General features: G+C 39.9%; 1 protein-coding gene across 1 annotated transcript in view; it reads right to left on the bottom strand.

Moving 5' to 3' along the window:
* The window catches only part of LOC131882495 (uncharacterized), a 64627-nt gene extending 48475 nt beyond the window's left edge, over window positions 1–16152 (bottom strand). The window contains exons 1-3 of the mRNA XM_059229650.1: window positions 16149–16152; window positions 15219–15346; window positions 4943–10854 (exon numbers count right to left, since the gene is read on the bottom strand). Coding sequence (XP_059085633.1) covers window positions 4943–10854; window positions 15219–15346; window positions 16149–16152 — 6044 coding nt within the window. The remainder of the gene's footprint in view (window positions 1–4942; window positions 10855–15218; window positions 15347–16148) is intronic.
* Between the last annotated feature and the right edge of the window lie 3500 nt (window positions 16153–19652).

Below are 19652 nucleotides of genomic sequence, written 5' to 3'. Positions count from 1 at the left end.
CCATTCTAAGCGTTCAAAAAGAAAGCAAATCAGTATGATAAATGATTGGAACGGCTAAAATAATGAAAAGAGTCTTTTTCTGACCAAAAGGGATAAAGACAAGGAAATAGAGATTTTATGTAATGAATTTGCTATTTTTATTAATATCTTGGATTATTGGAACGTCATAGAAAGAAAAAAGACATAAATGATCAGATTTTCGACTTTTTCTGGAGGTTTCAATCTTCTAACTCTCTTCTCGAGTTTCATATCTCTTCCTTAATAAAATGGGTTGTGTAGCGGAGCGATTTAAAGCAAACGTCAATCAGGAAAAGCCATCGCGGAATGAAGGTGGAGAAATGATCATAGCGATTTGGTTGATGTAGCCTTTTCCGAAACCAATGAAAACCTGTTGCTTTATTCGGCTAAAATTGTTTTCGCCTAATGACGGAAGTAAGTACCGAGTTGTTCTAAAGTAGGAAGTCGCGGTCTGGGAAATTGATCATGTTGATGTTGTTCCGAGTAGTTACGACCATCTTCATCTCAGCCATTACCAAAACATCCAATAAAACCGCTTTTGGAAAAGTCCCACATCCAGATCTCTCAAGATCTCGAAAAGCTTTTCGTCATGTTTCAAGGAAAAAATAATGTTGAGCAGGATGAAAAAAGAAATATTGCAATCCTTTCACGCACAGACATCACAAGGAGGAGTAAGAAAGTCGTCCGCATCTGACGCTCACTCCAAAGCTTTCAGCAGACAATTTTGCCAAAGTGTGACACATTAAGTGGGACCAAAGACCTTTTATCTCTCCACCATCATCATCTCCTTTCTTCGAAACCCAATAATTCAAATTTATTAAGTAAGCTCAAAGTTTCCGACTTATTTTGGCATAGGACATCAGGTGATATCGGGCTCTTATCTATTCCAAGAAGGAAAATTTGGCTGAAGGCGACTAGGCTCTATTTTAAATTCTAGACAAACCACATTGGTCACGATCTCCCGACCAGAAGGTTTTCTTCATATGTCGGAAGAGTCACGACCGACAAACGCAAGATCACTTTTACCAAGCCCCTCTGTCCGCATCTTTGATTGTAAATGGTTTATTTACTACCCTAATACCACCATCAACCTGACGTGGTCAGTCAATGCACCAGTTTGAAACCGTCAGGAAAGAAAAGGAATCCTGTAGCATCATTTTCTAAGGTTAGATTAGTCATGAGCGCTGAGGACAATACTAGGAAAGGTTAATTAGTAAACACTTCCCCCAACCACACCTTTGCCATTTCATGCATAGGTCCAGCCAAACAAGACCATATGGTCGCTTGTGCTTCTTGGATTACCCAGGTAGTGTGCAATTTGAAACTAATCTTAGAAGCACTACTACCGCCTGAAAAGCAGCCAAATCCACAGCGTCATCCAAACATTGCGCAACTGACCAACAACTGGGCTTTTGTGCGTCTTTCATTCACCACTCACGTCTTTCGAGATGATAAACACCATTACAAGTTGACCAGATCTCACTTGGTATTGATTAAATCTATCACAAAACCCTGTTGTGATTTGGTGTGTTGTCTGATTGCCCGGTTTAACCCAACTGAAAAATCGGCTTGACTCTCAGGGTTCCCGCGAAAATGCAGCCAAAAGAGTCAGAGTGGCAAATAAAGAAAAATGGTCCATTGGCAAATCGTTACAGAACGTTTCTAGCTGGGCCTGAAAGGACAATTAGCGAAGAGTTTCTATTTATTACGCACTGTCTTCACTTGTTGGCCGAGAAAATCAATCAAGCCGAACGTTGTTCTCAAGTTTTCTTTGCTGGGGCCAAATGGAATCTTGAGATGAGAACAAAAGATGGATAATGGTGATGATGAGAAATGGCCAGTAGCTGATAATCGCTATGGCATAGGCTCGTGCGAAGTATTGCGTACATTGTGGTACACCAATTATTAGTTTATAACTGGACATCAACCCCATGGTTCATTTTGTACGCTCGTATGCTCAATTTTGTCTCCTTGAATAAGCAGTTAAACTTCAGGAGGCAATATTTCGGATCGCATAGGCTTATCGCGAGAGAAACGACATTAAACCCTGCATATTTGCAACCCGGATCCATCAACGCCTCATTTGGTGTTGCACTTTCCAGTGACCTCTCGGCTGTGAGGAATTTAAATGTGTTTAACGCCCAATTGACATGAAACCTTAAACTCAACCCAATAGAAAATTCAAACGCTGGATATTTCATCTGCAAAACTGAAATTGATTCAAAACATGAACGTGCTTGCGGCCAATCGCATTTCTGGTTTTCCTGCATAACCCTCAGTGTGTGGTAGAATAGCGTGAAAAGCACTTAATTGAAATCTAACTGTTNTTAATTGAAATCTAACTGTTCTCTCTCTCTCCCTATCCCTTTGCCTCAGCTTCTGAGGGATTTGAGTCTTTTGTACAACGTACACTTGTTCAATCTGAACCTTTTGCGGTGTCCATCTGGCCACTTTAAGATCTTGGAAGATCGTGGAGCTACTAGATCCATTGAAATTCCTGGCACTTTCTTGCCCTTTAGCATTCTATCTAAGCCAGGGAAAATGGTACGGAAAACGCAAACCACATTTGAAACGCCGAAACGCAAGAGCTCTGTATGCCTTACGTAGAAGAGGTTTGGCACAAATTTATTTTCAACATTGCGTGACGGAAGCAAAACTGGTATTTATCTGATTTCTATTTCCACACTGGATTTGTACAATCTGTAGAAGTAAAAGATGAAATTCTCCATAAAAAGAAGGTGGACGCTTTTTTGGATATTCATCTAAAACTTTGCCTCCTTTTTAGCGAAACTAGAGGATTTTCCCGACCAGCCATTTCTCCTTGTTGATTTTTCGGAAATTGTTTTAAACTACACGGCCAGCAAAGCAGTGAAGCAGAACCATGCCATCACACACATTCTTTATATGCCAGAAGTTAGAACAAGAGTTAAATAGCGAGATAAATATGATCAAACTTCTAAAAACACTTGCCATACATTTTTTATGTTTTTTTGTAAAATATCTAAACCGCACATACTTATGTTTTTAGTTGAATTTGTGATTTATGATGAGAACACATATTTCAGTGAGATTATTTTGATATTTTGGGTGTGATAGTTATTCGTCAATGATTCAAGTATAATTCAAGGTCAGTTACCAATGAAAGGAATTGGTAAGCTAATATTTCATATTACAACATGCACAGTTTCTACTCTTTAACGACGGAAGAAAATACTTTAAGCCGGTAAAAGCCGACTTACCAAAAAATTGTATGGATATCGAAATTATTTTAACGTTTCAGTGTCCCTTCCAATCTGCAAGATTTAAACGTTTCGTGAACATTTTGCAGAAACTCCATATAAATTGCATATTTGAGGACTCATTGGTTTCCATTAGTGCCCGATAACGAGATCTTCGTGATATCTCGACTAAGTCTAATTTTTATAATTTCAAAAAAGATAACGAAAGAATATTTCTTTTCAGGGTTTGAGGTGATGACATAAGACATTTTAACTATTTTGAGACAATTAAACGAACTGAAAAATATAATTTTACTTTTGCGATACCATTGGCTTAATATCATTGCTCTGGGCTTTTGAGTTCTCATAAAACGAAGAGATCGTGGGGCTAGAATTCTTGAAATTGAACTATTTATATCCATATTTTTCAGAACCAATCTCATACATTTTGGTAATCCTAGTTTTCAAATATTGTTTAAGGCATGTAGATGCTATTCCGAGATAGATAGAATCACATCAATCAAATAAAACCAAGGTCGTTCTTTATTGTATCAGGAGCTAGAAATATGACATGATGTGTAAAAGCAGACACTTTCCGTAGTTTCTCTCAATATTGAAATATCACGTTTTCAAGTACCTTCCCATGCGAGAGCTCTAGTATTCCTTTAATGTTCATAGAACAACATTTTTAGATCTGTTCTACCTTTCGCAAACCAACATAATTAATTGCAGCCTAAATGGATGAAGCATAGTAAAGAAGCGCCAGAACACACAATCTACTGAGTAAAGAGAGCACAGAGTGTTTACCTCAGTACGGTCACAGAAGCAAAAGGCGTCCACGGATAAAATGAAGATTTTCACCACATGTGTACAGTAATTTACATGAAAAAGATATCTTTGTCGCTTGTGCCCATGGGGGGGCTTTTCTCGTCAAAAAAATGACATGGGTCGTGACAAATTATGTGTTGTTCGTCATATTGATAATAATTGATAAAATGTTTCAAAATAAAAGTTATTTAATGTTAATTGCTTCAAATACATATTAGTTCATGTTAAGCGTAAGGTATCAGACATAACAACATGGAATACAAAGAAAGTTGTATGTAGCTTTTTGAAACGCTTTCCTCACTCTTAACTGGATATGCCTTCCGGAACTTTCAAACATCTTATTGACTCATTGACTTTGGGTTGCTCAAGAATTTCGCAGTATTTTGGCTAACGCCTCACGAAACCTCTATTTTCTCGTCTTTTTTCCAGGTCGCACATTCGACATGTTATCTGTACAATTTAGCCCTCTAGTACAATTCAAAGGACAATTGAACCAAAACTAGCCTCCGCCTTACTTGAAACTACAGAAAAATGGCCCACACTAATAATAAGATCCCTAACATGTAGCTATGATGATTATTGCTTTACTAGAATATTATTTTCTCGAGTTCGAATAAATGAGGGGACTGCTTTGTCAATTTTCCCCCTGAAGTTTTGAAGGCGAATGGACAAAAGTACGACCCAACAAAAGTACGACAAAAATAATCGCCTGACTAAGGTTCTGTAATACAGAGTTTAAGGTATTACGAAATTCTTGTGCAAGCCAGAACTTGACGAGTCAATAGGGTGTTAACTAACAACGCCTTGATTGTTTTGGTACCCATTTTTGATTATGAGATGTAAGTGATTGGGTATTTTAGTATTTCTATCACGCTTACCTTGTTGCCAAAAGCCTTGCTTTGGGGGTCCTTTTCCCTCTAGCCACAGGTTGTCGTCCACTCGGAGTTTTGTGGGGATCTTCATCTATTAACGGGTCTGCCACTCCGGACCTTGGCCGATATTGCTCTTTACTAGGATCGTACTCCGAATTGTCTTGCATTTCATCCTCCAGGAATATTGGGTTGTGATTCAGTCTTTTGGGGTCCAAAGGGTTCTCATGAAATTTTACAACAGCTGGAGCTGGCTGGCCACCCTTGAACAGGTTCTTCAGTCTTTTTAGTGGACTAGCTGATTTGGACCTTGATTTGAGTTGGCGCTTCGGACTAGATTTATCCTCATGGTGGTGGTTATAGTAATCCACCATGGAATGGCGAGATCGGCCCTGGGCGTGGTTCATCTTGTATTTGGGTTGGTCTTCCGATGAGCTGCTGTTGCTCTGTAAGGTGTCCTCGTCGTCCTCGGATAGAAAGCCGGTGTTACTGATATCCGGATTAGAGAACCTCACTACCTTACCTTCCACTTCACTGGAGAGAGAGTAAAATGTGTCACTATCCTCGGTGGTGATACTCGATGAACTCTCTTGAAGGTCAGGGTTCAAATCCGGAAACGGCTCATTCGTAGCTGTCTTGAAGGCCTTGCGGGCTTGAGCGGTCTCAAGCGAATTGGAACGGGCTTTGGCCTTGGGAATGAAGACTACATCACTTTGAACCGAGCTGGAACTTGAGTAACCATCGGAATGTGGCTGAACACGGGGTTGACTGGATGGTGAGGCAAAATTCTTCAACACCACGCCTTCTTTTACAGGTGAAGTTTGAATTGATAAAAATTGGTCCGGATCGTCCGAGTCGGACGGATCACTGAATGATTCACAGTCTTTGAACACGTCTTCACTCTTGTTGATGTCAGTCTCTTCGTCAGTATTTTGGTGAGTTTCAATGGAGGTTACTTGAATATCACTTTGCACCTCTTCCTTTGTGATTCGTTCGATCTCTTCTTCAACTTTATTTTCTGGGTTCTTAGGATCTTTCACCAAGTCAATTGACGTGGCATATCTTTGATCTTCACAGAGTTCTTGAGCCTCTTGAACTTGTGGTTTTTCTTCTTTTTCTTCTTGATGAGGCTGATCCAATCTCTCTTCGGCGGTAAAGTTATCAAAATTATCTTCAAACTCGGCGTTAAAATTATCCTCAAAGGAGTCTTTGGCAGCTGGATGGCCTTTACTTTTTGGGTCAGCCTCTGAATTGCTAGACTTATCAGGGCTGGCGAATCGCGACGAATCTATATCCCGTTGATCCTTATTACCTCTTAAAGCTTCCTCGGTGATCTCTATTTCTTCACTTTTCTCGAAGATCTCTATTCTTCTGGGTGATGGAACGTAAAACTGAGATTTGCCCACTTTAAATTGAACGTCTTTTCCATTCTTCCACAACTCCCACAATTGGCTATCAGTCAAGCCCAGCTGGTTCTGCTTGGCGATTTCTTCTTGAAGTACGGATTGCTCCGGAACCTCGCCAATGCTTTTCCTTTTAAACCATTTGAATCTTTTGTCGGTGACTTTACTCTTGCTAAGGCTGATATCTTGAAGCGAAACGGCCTTGGCAATTCCTTTCACGGCCTTCTTGAAAGTGATCTTTTTATCCTTCACCAGTTGCGGTTCTAAGGAGTTTCTTAACGAACCTGATTCACTCGAACTGCTGCCAGTTCCAGAACGACTTCTCAGTTTCAAAACCGATTGAGCTTTGGGAACATGGAGTCGATCGTCCTCATTGGATTGCCGATGGCTTAGATGAGCCCTCCGACGCGGTTTAGCCCTGATTTCGGGTTCAGAATCACTACTCGTACTCGTCTCGATATCATATTGCCTTGAAGCACGTGTTTTAGTATTTCGCTCAGGGACGGATGACACGGGTAAAGGATCTTTAGGCTTGGTACCAGTTTTCTTGGCCTCCTTGTCAGACAGGTCAATGGACTCCTCCTCCCTCACTGGTTCCAAGGATAATCGAGGCTTGTTACCCGAATAGTGCGGTTCTTGTGGATCTTGAAGGTCTCTGACTACGTCATTAGCAAATGGATCCTCTTTGAACGGGTCGCTATCAATTGAAATCCCGTCACCCTGGAAATAAGCCTCGAACTTGTGGAATGAATCTCCACTGTCAGAGGGCTCTCTGGAGTGTGACCTAGCTACTCTTGGCCTTGGGCTCTTGTTAAAACTGTGCACAGGCTCGATTCCATCAGTTATTTCTTCATCAATTCTAAGATTTTCCTGGATAGTCTGATTATTAAGTGGTTCAGCGTCACGTTCTTGTTTTGGTTGGGTCTCGGGTAAATAGTCAACCAAACCATGAATTCGGTCTTCTACAATGACATCCTTGTCGTTTGCGTCAGTCTGTGAATCCTCATTTTGTACACCTACACCTGAAGTCGTGGGCGTTTCAAAGTCTTTAAGATCTTCTTTTGTCGAATCAAAGGTGCTGTATTTTGATTCTTCGATAGCCTTTTTATGATCAGTACTGTCTTCACCAAGGTTTGTAGATTTCTTTTCAAAATCGGTGTAAGGTGGGAATTCGGTCTCTTCAAATTCTTCTACTTTGGCGTCAAACTCTCCCTTAGCCTTATTTCCAACGTGACCAGACTGAAAGGCCGTTTCAAAGGCCGTTTCAAATATTGATTGTTCTTTGTCTTCCTGGCGAGATAGGTCACTTTCACTGGATTCCGTTTCACACTGGTTTGTTCGATTCTCTTGAGTCAAATCGTTCTCTGGTTCAAAGGCGTCGTCAAAGGCTCGTTTTGGATTCGATTGCTCGACGGATGTGAACTCTTCCTCAGTCTTTGATATATCCTGTGAATTATCACGTCGACCTTTCAGCTGAGCAGGCACATGAAATGCATCTTCAAAGGTCGTCGAGACTTGGCCTCTTCCACTTTCTGATGTTGTATGAAGTAGAAATGGATCTTCAAACCCTGATGTAGGATGACCTTCCTGATCTTCGAAATTAAAGGTATCTAGAGAACCACTTGATTTCCGTTTTGATCCCTCGTGATTGTCGTCTGAAGATGGTGGCAAGCTTTGATCAGAATCTAGCTTCTCAGGATCTGATGAGTCTTGACACTTTTCCCTTGATTTATTTTGATATTGAACATTCAAGGAGTCAGTGGAGCCGTGAACCGATTGGTCCAGACCTGTTGTCTCGTTTTTTTCAAAATCAACCCTTTCAGGCTCAAATGGTTTGCCAAAATTTGCGTTAAATCTGGCCTTGTCTTCTAGATGCAAAGACTCAAGGGAATCTTTGTCTGCTTTCTCTTGCTCAAAAGAGTCGCCAAAGGTTGGATTAAATTTGTCCTTGTCTTCTGGGCGAAAAGACTCAAGGGAATCTCGGTCTACTTTCCCCGGATCAAAAGAGTCACCAAAGTTATCATTAAAGCTAACTTCATCTTTTGGATGACTAGACTCCAAGGAATCTCGATCAGCTTTCTCAAGATCCGGATTCTGAGGCTTGAAAGCGTCTTCAAGGTTTTGAATCGGACTTCCTTGATCCGCGGAATGATCCGATCCAATCGATTCTTGATCCGATTCTAAAGAAACCTGTGCTTTAGCCCCAAAGAAATCCTGATCAAAAGAATTCTCAAATTTCACTGCCCAGTCGTGTTCCCATTGTTGCTTTGATGGAAAATCCTTGAACTCATTAGTCGCTTTCTCAATATCATTTGAATTTTCAAGGGTTTGACCTTCCTCCGATTTGCAAGGTGATTCGGAATCTTCTTCAGTTGAGGAACTAACTTGCTCTACTTGCTGGGTTCCAGGCGAAGAACTTGGTTGTTCCTGGCCACCTATTACTTGAAATGTTGGAGAAACTTCTGAATCATCCTGAATGTCGTCGGTATCAGGTCGATTGGGTTCAGACTCTGATTGTTCCTCATGAATGGGCAAGCTGACACTGCTTAAAGAATGGGAACTTCGAAGGGTGCCTCCGTCATCAAAGTCGGCAAAGTGTTCTTGTTCAAAAGCCTGTTGTGGAGTCTTGAGGGTTTCTTCCTTGTCCTTATTTTTCCCCCGAAGACTTCTGAAAGATCTCTTCAAGGAATGGCTACGTTCTTTGGCTTTCCTCACGAATAACTTCTTGAAGGATTGTTTTCTCTTTGGAGCGCTTTCTTGGTTCAATTGGTCAAATAGAGAAGAAGTAGAGACGCTTGGCTTGAGATTAGGTGGCTCCGGTTTCAAAGTCTTATTTTTTCGAGGCCAGGTTCCAAGATCGAACGACTCTTTCTTCAGAGAGGTTTGTGATCCTGAAAACGATCTAGAAATGCGGAATGCAGATTGAGGGGTATGCTTGAGAGACGGCGGAACAGGAACTTGAGGTAGTACCTCCTTGTCAAGCTCTTGTTCAGGTTCAGAGGTGGATTCTAAAGCCAAAGTCTTGGCTTTGGCTTCGATTGCTTTTTGAAGCTTCTCGGCCTCTTCCTCTAACAATTTAAAGTCATCAGTGTCACTCTCAGCTTCCCTTTCGATGTCTTCCAAAGCATTTCCAGGCTCATTTTCATCCAAAATGGAACAGGTGTCTGCATCAAGATTGCTACCTACACTGTTGTGGTGCGACAAATTCAAGTCGGTGACAATGAAGTCATCTTGAAGCTCATTTTCATTTCCGATGGAACAGTCATGTGGCTCAGCACTAGCACTAACACGTCGAAATAGATTCAAATCGGACACATTGAAACTTGTCCTTTTGGGACTGGATTGTGCCAATCTTGGTTTTGGAACCACTGGAACCGACTCTTTGGGATCCCTAAGAACTACAATTGATTCCGTTTCCGATTCTGAAGAAATCCGATCGAGTTCAATTGGCGGTGGAACAAGTTCAATCAGCTCCTCAACTTCACAATGCACAAAACCTTCGTGGCATAATTGATCCAATTGTGGCTTTTGTTCCAAATAGGGTTCAAGGTCGATTAACTGAACCAAGGCTGGTTCTGGTAATGGAATAGTCTGACATGATTCAATTTCATCGGGGTTGAATTTGGTTACAAACTGAACCTCTTGTTCATCCACTTGGTAATTGACGGTGAAGGCGAATTCTTGGATCAAGTCCGATGAACTCTTGACCTTAGGGACCGAATCTACTTCTAGCTCGATTGGTTTCTCGTCTTCATGTACTCTGTTTTTGACCACCTCGGGTTGAATTTCGACTGGAACATTTAGTTCCTGCACTGAACACTCGGCTTCATGAAGTTCAAAGGAGTCCAAATCAGACGAAAGTTGACCTTGAGACGTTTTGCTGACTTCAAGGTCATAGACAGGCTCGTCAGTCTTGCGAAAGATGCTCTTCAGGCGAAATATAGTTGTGGAAGGGTTGAAATTAGATTCTGTGGGCGGTGCTGATGGTGGGGTTACAACCGTTTCATCCGGCTTGCCAAACAATGATTTGAATTTGCCGGCCAAGATTGGCTTGCTCACTGGATTAGCGGTAAAACGGGAGAATCTGCTCCTTTGGCCTTCATCCAAGGGTTTAATCGGTGGATCAAATTCATTCGACTCTACTGATTCCCTCGGGTCCGTGGCGTAAGATTCGTCCGATTTGAAACTGGTGTACGATCCATCCCGGCTGATCTCTGTATTTGACTTGATGGGAGAATTTGCACTTGAAGATGAAGAGGTCGAATCCGGTTGAAGTTCCACCGTTCCCACTGCTTTCCCGTCCGACACTAGAGCGAGATTGGCTTGTTCTAGTTTGGCAATGAGCTCTAAATCTTCCACACTAGGTTCATCTATGGGACCAATGGGATTGCCATTTCCATCGTTTGGGGTGTTGTCAATGCCATCTGATTCGTCGTAGAACTTGACTTGTTTAGACGATTTGGCTCCTCCGAGGACTTTATCCCAACCCTGAATTTGGACCCCTGCGTTATGAAGACCCTGGAAAACAGTAAATTATGGTGAAGGTGCCATTTTGTAACCGTGATCAGGGCTTTTTCATCCATTCAATTTTGATAACAGAAATGATTTTAAGGTAAAAAAAGCCCAAGTGGTTACATTGAAGGAATATCAACACAACGGAGAGGAATACTCCTTCAAAGTAGCTAGCACCTTTTGACAAGTTGCCCGCCTCTGACACATTTTTCTTGGACAAAAGTGACCATTTGAAGATTCTCTGGTTTAAAACAGAAAAAGAATATCGCTAATAATCAGTGTTGACCGTCCAATTCAGTGCATTTATTCTCTTTATGTTTAAAATCAGGACTTTTTCAAATCATGCAAACATCTCAAATAATTTTTAATGGGAACTTCATGAATTTCAGGGACTATTTTATTTGTTTCATTGATTTGGTTAATTCAGCATGACTCAGTCCATGAATTAACCCTTTCCAAAAAAGCATTATCATCGGCACCTCCCTTCAATTGTCCCTTCCTGGCTCATTGGACGGCAGCAGTTCGATGATATTCAATATTGAAAATGCCTTTTATTGGTGAAGACTGGCAGCCACAAAGTTTAAAAAAATAGAAACGCCTCAAGAGTTCAAACAACAACCGCAAACTTAGGTTTCAAGGAATGATTGAATATGTACAGCCTCAGTGACTCAGTAGAAAACGAGGTAGGTCTTACAGTATAGTACAAACTTGATCGAACAAACTTAGATCAGGTTGATCTCCATGATCCAAATGATGAAGAGCACGAAACCTTTCGTTCATTAAAATCTAAAGTTGAAGTATGTTTAGACAAGAAATCGGCTTTGTGAGGGCGTCAATTTTAGCCGTTGTTATTAACTATAACGCAAAAGAAATACGAAGTTTACATGATAAAAAAGCATAGAAGAGTATTCCAGCTCTTTTTTCAACAGTTGTACAAATATCATTCCCATTCAATTCCTTTATCAATTGGAGATTAAATCATGAGCAACATGATGATGTCACCATTTTTTGGGGGGAAGTTCACTTCTTTTATCCAATGCAACAGGAACCAACTTTCAAGTCATATATTTACAAAAAGAAAAAAGGTCGCGTTTTTCTTGCTTAAGGACAGTTTTTTATGACCATCAATGAGTAGGCCAAGGAAGCATATTATATTTTGACGTTAACAGGAATATCAGATGGATGGTTGAGTTTTAGCTCTCCAAATGTCCCAAACAAAACTTTTCAAGGGCCGAAAACTGGTTTTCCTGGCCCTCTTCATTTTCCTCTCAACTTCAAAACGCATTTTTTCCTGATACCGTGCAATGTACAGTAATGTTATGGGTTATGTCTTATGAGATAGAATGTTCGAGTCGCAATTCGTTTCGAGGACAATTGGACTGAAACTATTATTTTTTTCCTTAAAAAATGCTTAATTAAAATGACCTCCTCCCTGACACATTAATAACAGTCATCTCTATTGTGGACCATGCCGAGTTTTACGTTTGGTATGACCAACTATGATCCTCTAAACCCACAAAGCTTCGAGACATGACCTTGCTTCTTTATTTGTGTGTGGATTGCAGAAAAACTGGCTGAATCCAACCTAGGTCATCCTTCGATCCATCCATCCAGGTATCGAACTTGCTTTGGATGTGCAAGGGACCGTGAAGCCCTCATGCAGCTTCTCCGACACTTCCTGCTCTAGACCAGATTTTTCATCCCAAATCCCTTCTTGTCAAGCTTGACATTCCCATTACATCATACTGTTTTAATCTCAACAATTGCATTCAAATCCCGTACAACATGTGGTGTCGATACGTACATAGAGAGCACGGAGTGTAGCTGCGCCCTGAAAAGCCTACAAATCTGGTCGGGTCTGGAGAATAAAGAGAGATCTCTTTGTGATTTCAAAAGATGATACCGAGCCACACCCCGTTGAGGTGCGATGTGCGATATCCAGACTGACATCACAGGATGACATTTGCAGGAAGCTGACTGACGATGGAGATGGTGATGATGCGATGTGCTGATTGACGACGAAAAAATGGGAGCAAGTCTCCCTTGAACAACTGTACGGCAGCACAGGAGCATCATTGTCATCGTCATTGGGATCAGCGTCCGTAATTTAATTGTTTATCCCACTACCTCGCTTTGAAACAGGAATGTGGTTGACATGTGTTTGTCTAGAGGATTGGACAATCTATGTGTCGTTTTTTGAATATGTTCTGACCCTGTTTTGAGGAGACTACCCTGACCCCAACTTTCAGTCAGATGATAAATCCTGCTGATTGTCACAATTGACACCGAGGGGTTTCATGTTTGTTTTAGTATCGAATAATTCAACTACATTCTTAGGTTGGGTTTTGAATCATATTTCCAAGTGGAATAAATAGATTTTCAACGATTTGTTAAAAAAAATTAGATGAACCCAAGTTATGTAGAGAAACAGAGGTAGGACGGCAATGTAATGACAACGTGGCTGCCCTCTACCACCAGCTGTGACGTCACTCCGCGCCTCAAGAAAGAGGACGAGTACATGGACAAGTACATAAAACACATGTGACAACTAGGCCTATATATCTCTTGAATGAGTCACATTTTAGAAACGTTCATAAAAATTATGCTATTTAGAAACGGTAGGAGGTCAACCCTAACAACCCAAAGATATGCTTAAAGGAAAAAACTTCATTCCTGCCCTGCAAGGATTGAACAGACATAAGATTAATAATCTTGTTGGCCCTCTCATTGCAAGTCGATTATCAAATCTTCGTAATTAGTACGTTTTCAGACTATTTTCATCAAAATTGGTGTCATTATTAATAACCACTTTATTTTTAGGCTATGCGTCTCAGGGACGTCATACGCGGACTGATGTCTCGAAAAAGAGCGCGAAATTCAAACGGAGAGCCATTTCCGATCCCCCCTCCCCGTTGGGTGTGCCACCACTTTATTGCTTGGTTTGCTACATTTTTGAAGGGGTTACTTTGCCCATCGGTATGCAAACAATAATGTACCGATTTTTAGGCTTGTAAATGCATTTTTGTGCTAAATTTTGCTGAAGGTAAAATAATGAATGAATTCATTTAATGTTTTATGTATTAGTTTAAATATCGCATAATTTTCCACAAATGCAAAGATATGGCAAATCAATTTATAAAACTAGAAATACCAAATATACGCCTTTTCGGATGTAGAATCTTATCCGTTTTTTGCACCAATTTGCACCAATATGGATCATGAAGTATATTGAAAAGTGTCGAATACTGCTTTCCTGTTGCCTAATGTTCCTCTACATATTTCCATTTCAATCTTTCCAAAGAGTCCAAATTTGAAAGATATCATTTCTTGAGCCATGTGAGCAGGCGATAAGATTGTCAAATCCTCACCGATTCTCTTCCGACTGTGTGATAAAATTGGGCTGGTTTGATGATGGTGCAATATTTGTCTTTGTTTCGAGACGGTCGGCATTCTGCTTGGCGAATGAAGTACGCATAAGCCTACAGTACAGTACATTTTCAAGAAGTTATGTCCTCGAGATGGCCCGTTTTTCCCTTCATTCGGGTGGAGTCAAAAATGGCAGAGGATGAAAAGAAGAAACTCATTTCCACTTTCAAAGCATCAATATGAAAAGGGACGACTACCTCCATCTTTGCAGTGCCTTTTGTTTCTAGTTGACGATCAATCGAGAGGTTTGATTCATAGTTGTTGCGCAACCAAAGTCTGGATCGTTATGTTGGGTCCTTGAAGGTTTGATGTCAAATGATTAATGCAAAAAAAGAGATCCCGTTTCACATTGGTTTATGAACGTTATTTTTTGACGAAGGTAGTAAACACATAAAAATTTAATTAAATTTTATGCTCCTTCTACCAAAATTGAGTTGTTGTTGTTTTTTGGTAGGGGGGGAGGCAAGGTTGTTTCTACATAGCCTTGCCTCAGGTAGACATAATTATTTTTAACCCTGTAACGGATATGCAAATCAAATATTTCAAAGACTGCCAACTCCATAGAGGGGAGAGAAAATCCATAAAAACGGAGGTATATTTCGGATCGAATTTTTTTTATCTTATTAGATCCTAGTGTGTGTTGGTGCAATATGAAAGCGAATAGTTCGATCTATAGCCGTTCCTTTGCATCCTTCAAAAAAATTCGAACGTGCTAGCCTTTTGAAAATAAGGTTTCAAAGCTTTGTTAAAATGGAAGACAAAACAATTTCAGGAACGTTCCCTTAAAACAACATATTCCCTACAACACCAGCTAAAAGCTATCGATGTCTACCTTAACACGAAAATTGTCATGCCTATCATACGAGTACACGTACCTTAATATTATGAAGTTGCAGAACCATACATCGATAATGGCTTAAGACAAAAAATATTGATGAACTTACTTGGCAACAACCTAAAACTGAGATTCGTTTCACCAATAGGGTTCTAGTCACTTTCAACTCTTTTTGTCTTCTTGCTTGGTTCACATTTTCACTCACGAACGGATGCCTTTCTCTGTGATGGTGTGTGGCTCACACACAATCCGTCACAAATAAATCTCTCTCCATCTCGTCTCATTTCAACCCTGACACTCCGAATCCGATGGTCGAAACAAGTGTGTTTGAACGACGCCTCCCCGCCTCTCCGCCTCCCCGCCCCCGTGCCTCTGTCTGTCGATCAGTGAGTGAGTGCATTTTCATATATATATTTCAACTTTAGTTCAATGGCCATTTTCTAACTTTGGCGATGCTGAACGATTCCGACGGTGGTTTGACGGTTGTTCGTCCGCTGACAGAATATGGACGAATTGCGAACGAACAGAAGAACGCCGAAAGATTAGCCAGCCTCTTTGTATGTCACTTCTACCTACATATGCTTATTTCCGATAGTGTGATTTTATTTCTATTATTGCAGTTGGTGTAGTAAGTAGTGAATAAGAAATCTATTTCTAAGGACGGCGGAACATTTGATCCAGAAGCCATTTTGACAAGACCAATCAAAAACGGTTAAAACCCTGTGAGCCTCTTTTGTTAGGACATGGATTTTTATGTTTCTTTTATGGAAAATGTCTCAGAATGTATGAAGCCTGGGGACGGAAGTGTTAAAATAGTTGTTTGAATCAAAGGATAAGAACCCAAAACCAACTTTCCTTTTGCGTTGAAGATATGATCCGTAAAAAAATTAAGTTGTAAACAAACATACATTAAGTCACAATGCGAAATACTTGCCTCTGACCTAAAAAAAACCCTTCAGCTACTCGAACTTACACGTAAATGACCCAGAATTCCAAATGCTTCTCAACTCGGTGTTTTTTAAGGGCTACTAAAACTTACCCATGATTAAAATTCAAATATAGAGTTTTCTAAATATATCAATTTCGCTTGTACCCTTGTGTGTTTTAAAACGTTATTCGTTGATTACAATTACAATACTTCGATCGGTTCAATAACAAAAAAATCACATATGTGTTCCAATTAACACATTTCAGCTCAATTTAACGATTATATCAAAGATTGTGCTTCTTTGCACATCAGTACAATAAAGTAAGAACATCCACTACTACCACAAGATGAAATTCCCGGAGTGAAATTATTTCGCTAACATGAGCCAGGAGCAATTATTGCCTTTAGGATTGATGATGATTTGAGAATTCTCCTTATTGAAAGTACAAACTAGAGCTACTGTCTGGTCCAGTGTCTACCGAACTGAACTGACATCGAATTTCGCTTCAGCCTCATATAGTATGACCCTGAAATATGGCAACTTACTGCTGATACTTCTTCAAGTTCGCTTTGGGTGGAGAACCCCAATTTGATGCTGGATAGGCCATTGGAGAAGGTCAAAATGTGGGGCTGAATGTCGTCCTTATCAACAGAGAGTTGGAAAACTCGAAGGTTGAAAATCACATTTGCCTTTAGGTCAGCCTGAAATGGTTAAGAATATTAAATATGAGTGTGACCTTGAGGTCTGAGCCCGACACAATTGCCACCCTTACTGTTTTAGTTATAGACAATGTTTAAGAACTTTAACAGACTCTGTCTTTGACAAGTCCTGCATTAAATCTTTGGATCAATCATTGTCATCATGTGTCAATCATTTTACATTTTTCCTACCCAAATTTCTGTTATTGAGAGCGTACCACGAGGTTTCGTGAACTCATATTCGGAACTGCAACTGGGAAAAGTATTGATTTTGTTAATATTAGACGGCTTCACTTCTCCCAAAATTGACGCCAATGTACAACTTAATAAGTCTTTTCACGTTATTGCAAGAGTTAAATCAAGCTGGAACAATAAGGTTGCTACTTAAGATGTCATCCATGTTAAATAGGTCACTGACATTTGCAATGGTTAAGTCCTCAATATGAATAATTTGAGCTTAGATTACCAATATATTAAGTCAGAGGACTTCTTATTTAACTCAAGTCCACACTTTTTAGAATTCCTTCTTAAATCTTGCTTACATTAGGCTTTTGTTAGCCCTGAGCATGACATATATGACAGATTCTACAAAACACAATAATCAAATCACACCTTAATATGAAATTAAATATTTCAGCAAGTTACCTTTTATACAGTCTCTTGAGAACATACAAAAGAGAGCAATTTGCTGGGTTGCGCCAGCAAGGAGGGTATAAAAACGAGGAAAGTTTTTAACCATTTGAATATTTTAAAGATTCATGATCCAGTCAAATTAAGGCTACCCAAGTTTATGTTGCTTTGTACAAAAAATGGTTAGGATCCCTTCCCTTGTAAACTCATATTCAAATACTAACAAAAGAAATGGCGAGGTTTACTTTCCATTACCACTTCACCAATGTTGTTTTCAAAAACTACCTCACTATGTCTTCCCTAAGACCTGGAACAAATGTGGCCAAGGAAGTGATTTTAAGAAACTGACGACTAAAGACTCAATAAAGCAATGAATGATTTGATAGAATTCACCATGTCCTCATATTCTGTTATTTTCATTGTGCAAAATAGTTTTTCTTGTGCACGTCATCCAAGCCCCTTCGGAAACTTTGTCAATTGATGCGCTGGGCTTGGCGGACGGGTTCAGGGGAGGGGAACTTGCTCCAACTGTTCCTACCCAAAGCCTTCTTATGAATAGTTTGTTACACAAAAGTGTGCGAATTACTGTGATCTTTTCCAATTTGAATGCAATACTCCACTTGAAAAAAGCTTATTTCTTCAAAGGATATTGGGTTTCCAGTACTTTTACTTATTTATATAGAGCTTGGCAAGCAAAAACAACAACTGAAACATAAGAAAATCTCCTAGATGGTGAATAAAAGTGCTTTGAATTGTTTATCAAATGAAATAAAGTGTTGAGGGTTCATAAAACGTCTTAAAGTGTGCTATACTTATCTATAAGTGCTATAAGTCTTTGGGCATGCCATAGCCATTAAATTGGACTTCCACCAATGAGATTGCATGTTGTGGATTTTTATTATTATTCAGTGATAATCTTGTGTACGCCTTGCTTGATCTGACTCTTGTAATATCGTAAAAATACTCATTAAGCTATATTTTGGGGTCAATTAGGAGAAAAGTGAAGGCGTCTGGTTTTGAAAAAAATAATGTTGTATCCCAATCGCAGTTCCAAGTGTGAGTTCACGAAACCTCGAGCTACTCTCTCATTGCGAAATTGATATATGTTGAATATAGGGGATGTCAAGTAAAGGAAATTCAAGGAAAAATGTCGTTCGGCACCCTGATTTTGGGCATTTTGGGGAGAGAGAACTAAGACAAACATCACAATCAACACGCACCATTCGTCCATTAAAGTTTCAATAATCGAGTGATTTTGAGCGAGTTGTGTTACAAAACCCTACTAAATGAGCATGTTTGGTGTTAATAAGTGAACGCACTATCAAATTGGCGCCATACCGCAATGCTAATTGCCTAGACAAGCATGTAAAATGAAAAAATGTCAAAATCCAATGCATGCACAGCGGTTTGGCTGGGCATGATGTCTTTGATTTTATTCCATGGAATAACGTCAGTTGTCCATGAACACGTTTATTTGACTAGCCCTATACCTCGCCCATTTGAAGTCTATCTATAGTTCAGCAGGCTTGCGAGAAGTCGAACAGGTCCAAAGATGTTTGACCAGGAACATCGAAGAGTTAGGAGAACTCTCGTATTGGAAGAGGCTTGAAAGGTTGGGAGTGGGACTGTAGAGTATTGAAAAAAGGTACGAAAGGTTCTCATACTGTATTGTTTCAAAAGCATTCATGAACTTTTGCCCAACCTAGGTTTTAGGGTCAAATGAAATGAATCAAAAAAATGATAAACGAAGGAGCGCGAGAAAGAAGAGAGGTAGACTTCATTATTCGAACTAGCCTGGATTTTCGAATGCTTAAAAATGCTTTCAAAACGCACATTAAGCCTGTATGGTCACTAGAATTGACCCTAAAACCAGGGTTGGGACAAAGTTCATGGGTACCTCAAAAAACGTACAATATCAGATAACTTTAATACTTTCTCTGTAGAGTCCCAACTGTTTGAGTCGCTCCCAATCCCATTTCATCAATGCTCCTAGTGAAACACTTTTGGACTTGTTTGACCTTTTTTACTTTCCAAAAGTTATCATATTTTACTCTTCCAAACAATGTTCTTTTCCAAATCACCTTGAAATGGCTCTATCCTAAGGGCGCAAGATGGAAAACTATTGAAAAACCGCTTTTGTTGGGAGCTTCTGTCAAGTAAATTGGTTGTGTCAGCTTATTTCAGTTTTATCACTCTATCTAACCACCATTTCACGATTGCACAGTGTTAGATTATGACCTTAATTTAGCAAAGAAGAGATCAGGTTTAAAAAAAATTCCATATCTC

This window comes from Tigriopus californicus, chromosome 6 (assembly GCF_007210705.1).
Source record: "Tigriopus californicus strain San Diego chromosome 6, Tcal_SD_v2.1, whole genome shotgun sequence".
NCBI lineage: Eukaryota > Metazoa > Arthropoda > Copepoda > Harpacticoida > Harpacticidae > Tigriopus > Tigriopus californicus.
The sequence above is the reverse complement of the archived record's forward strand: the minus strand, read 5'-3'. Positions and strand labels throughout refer to the sequence as shown.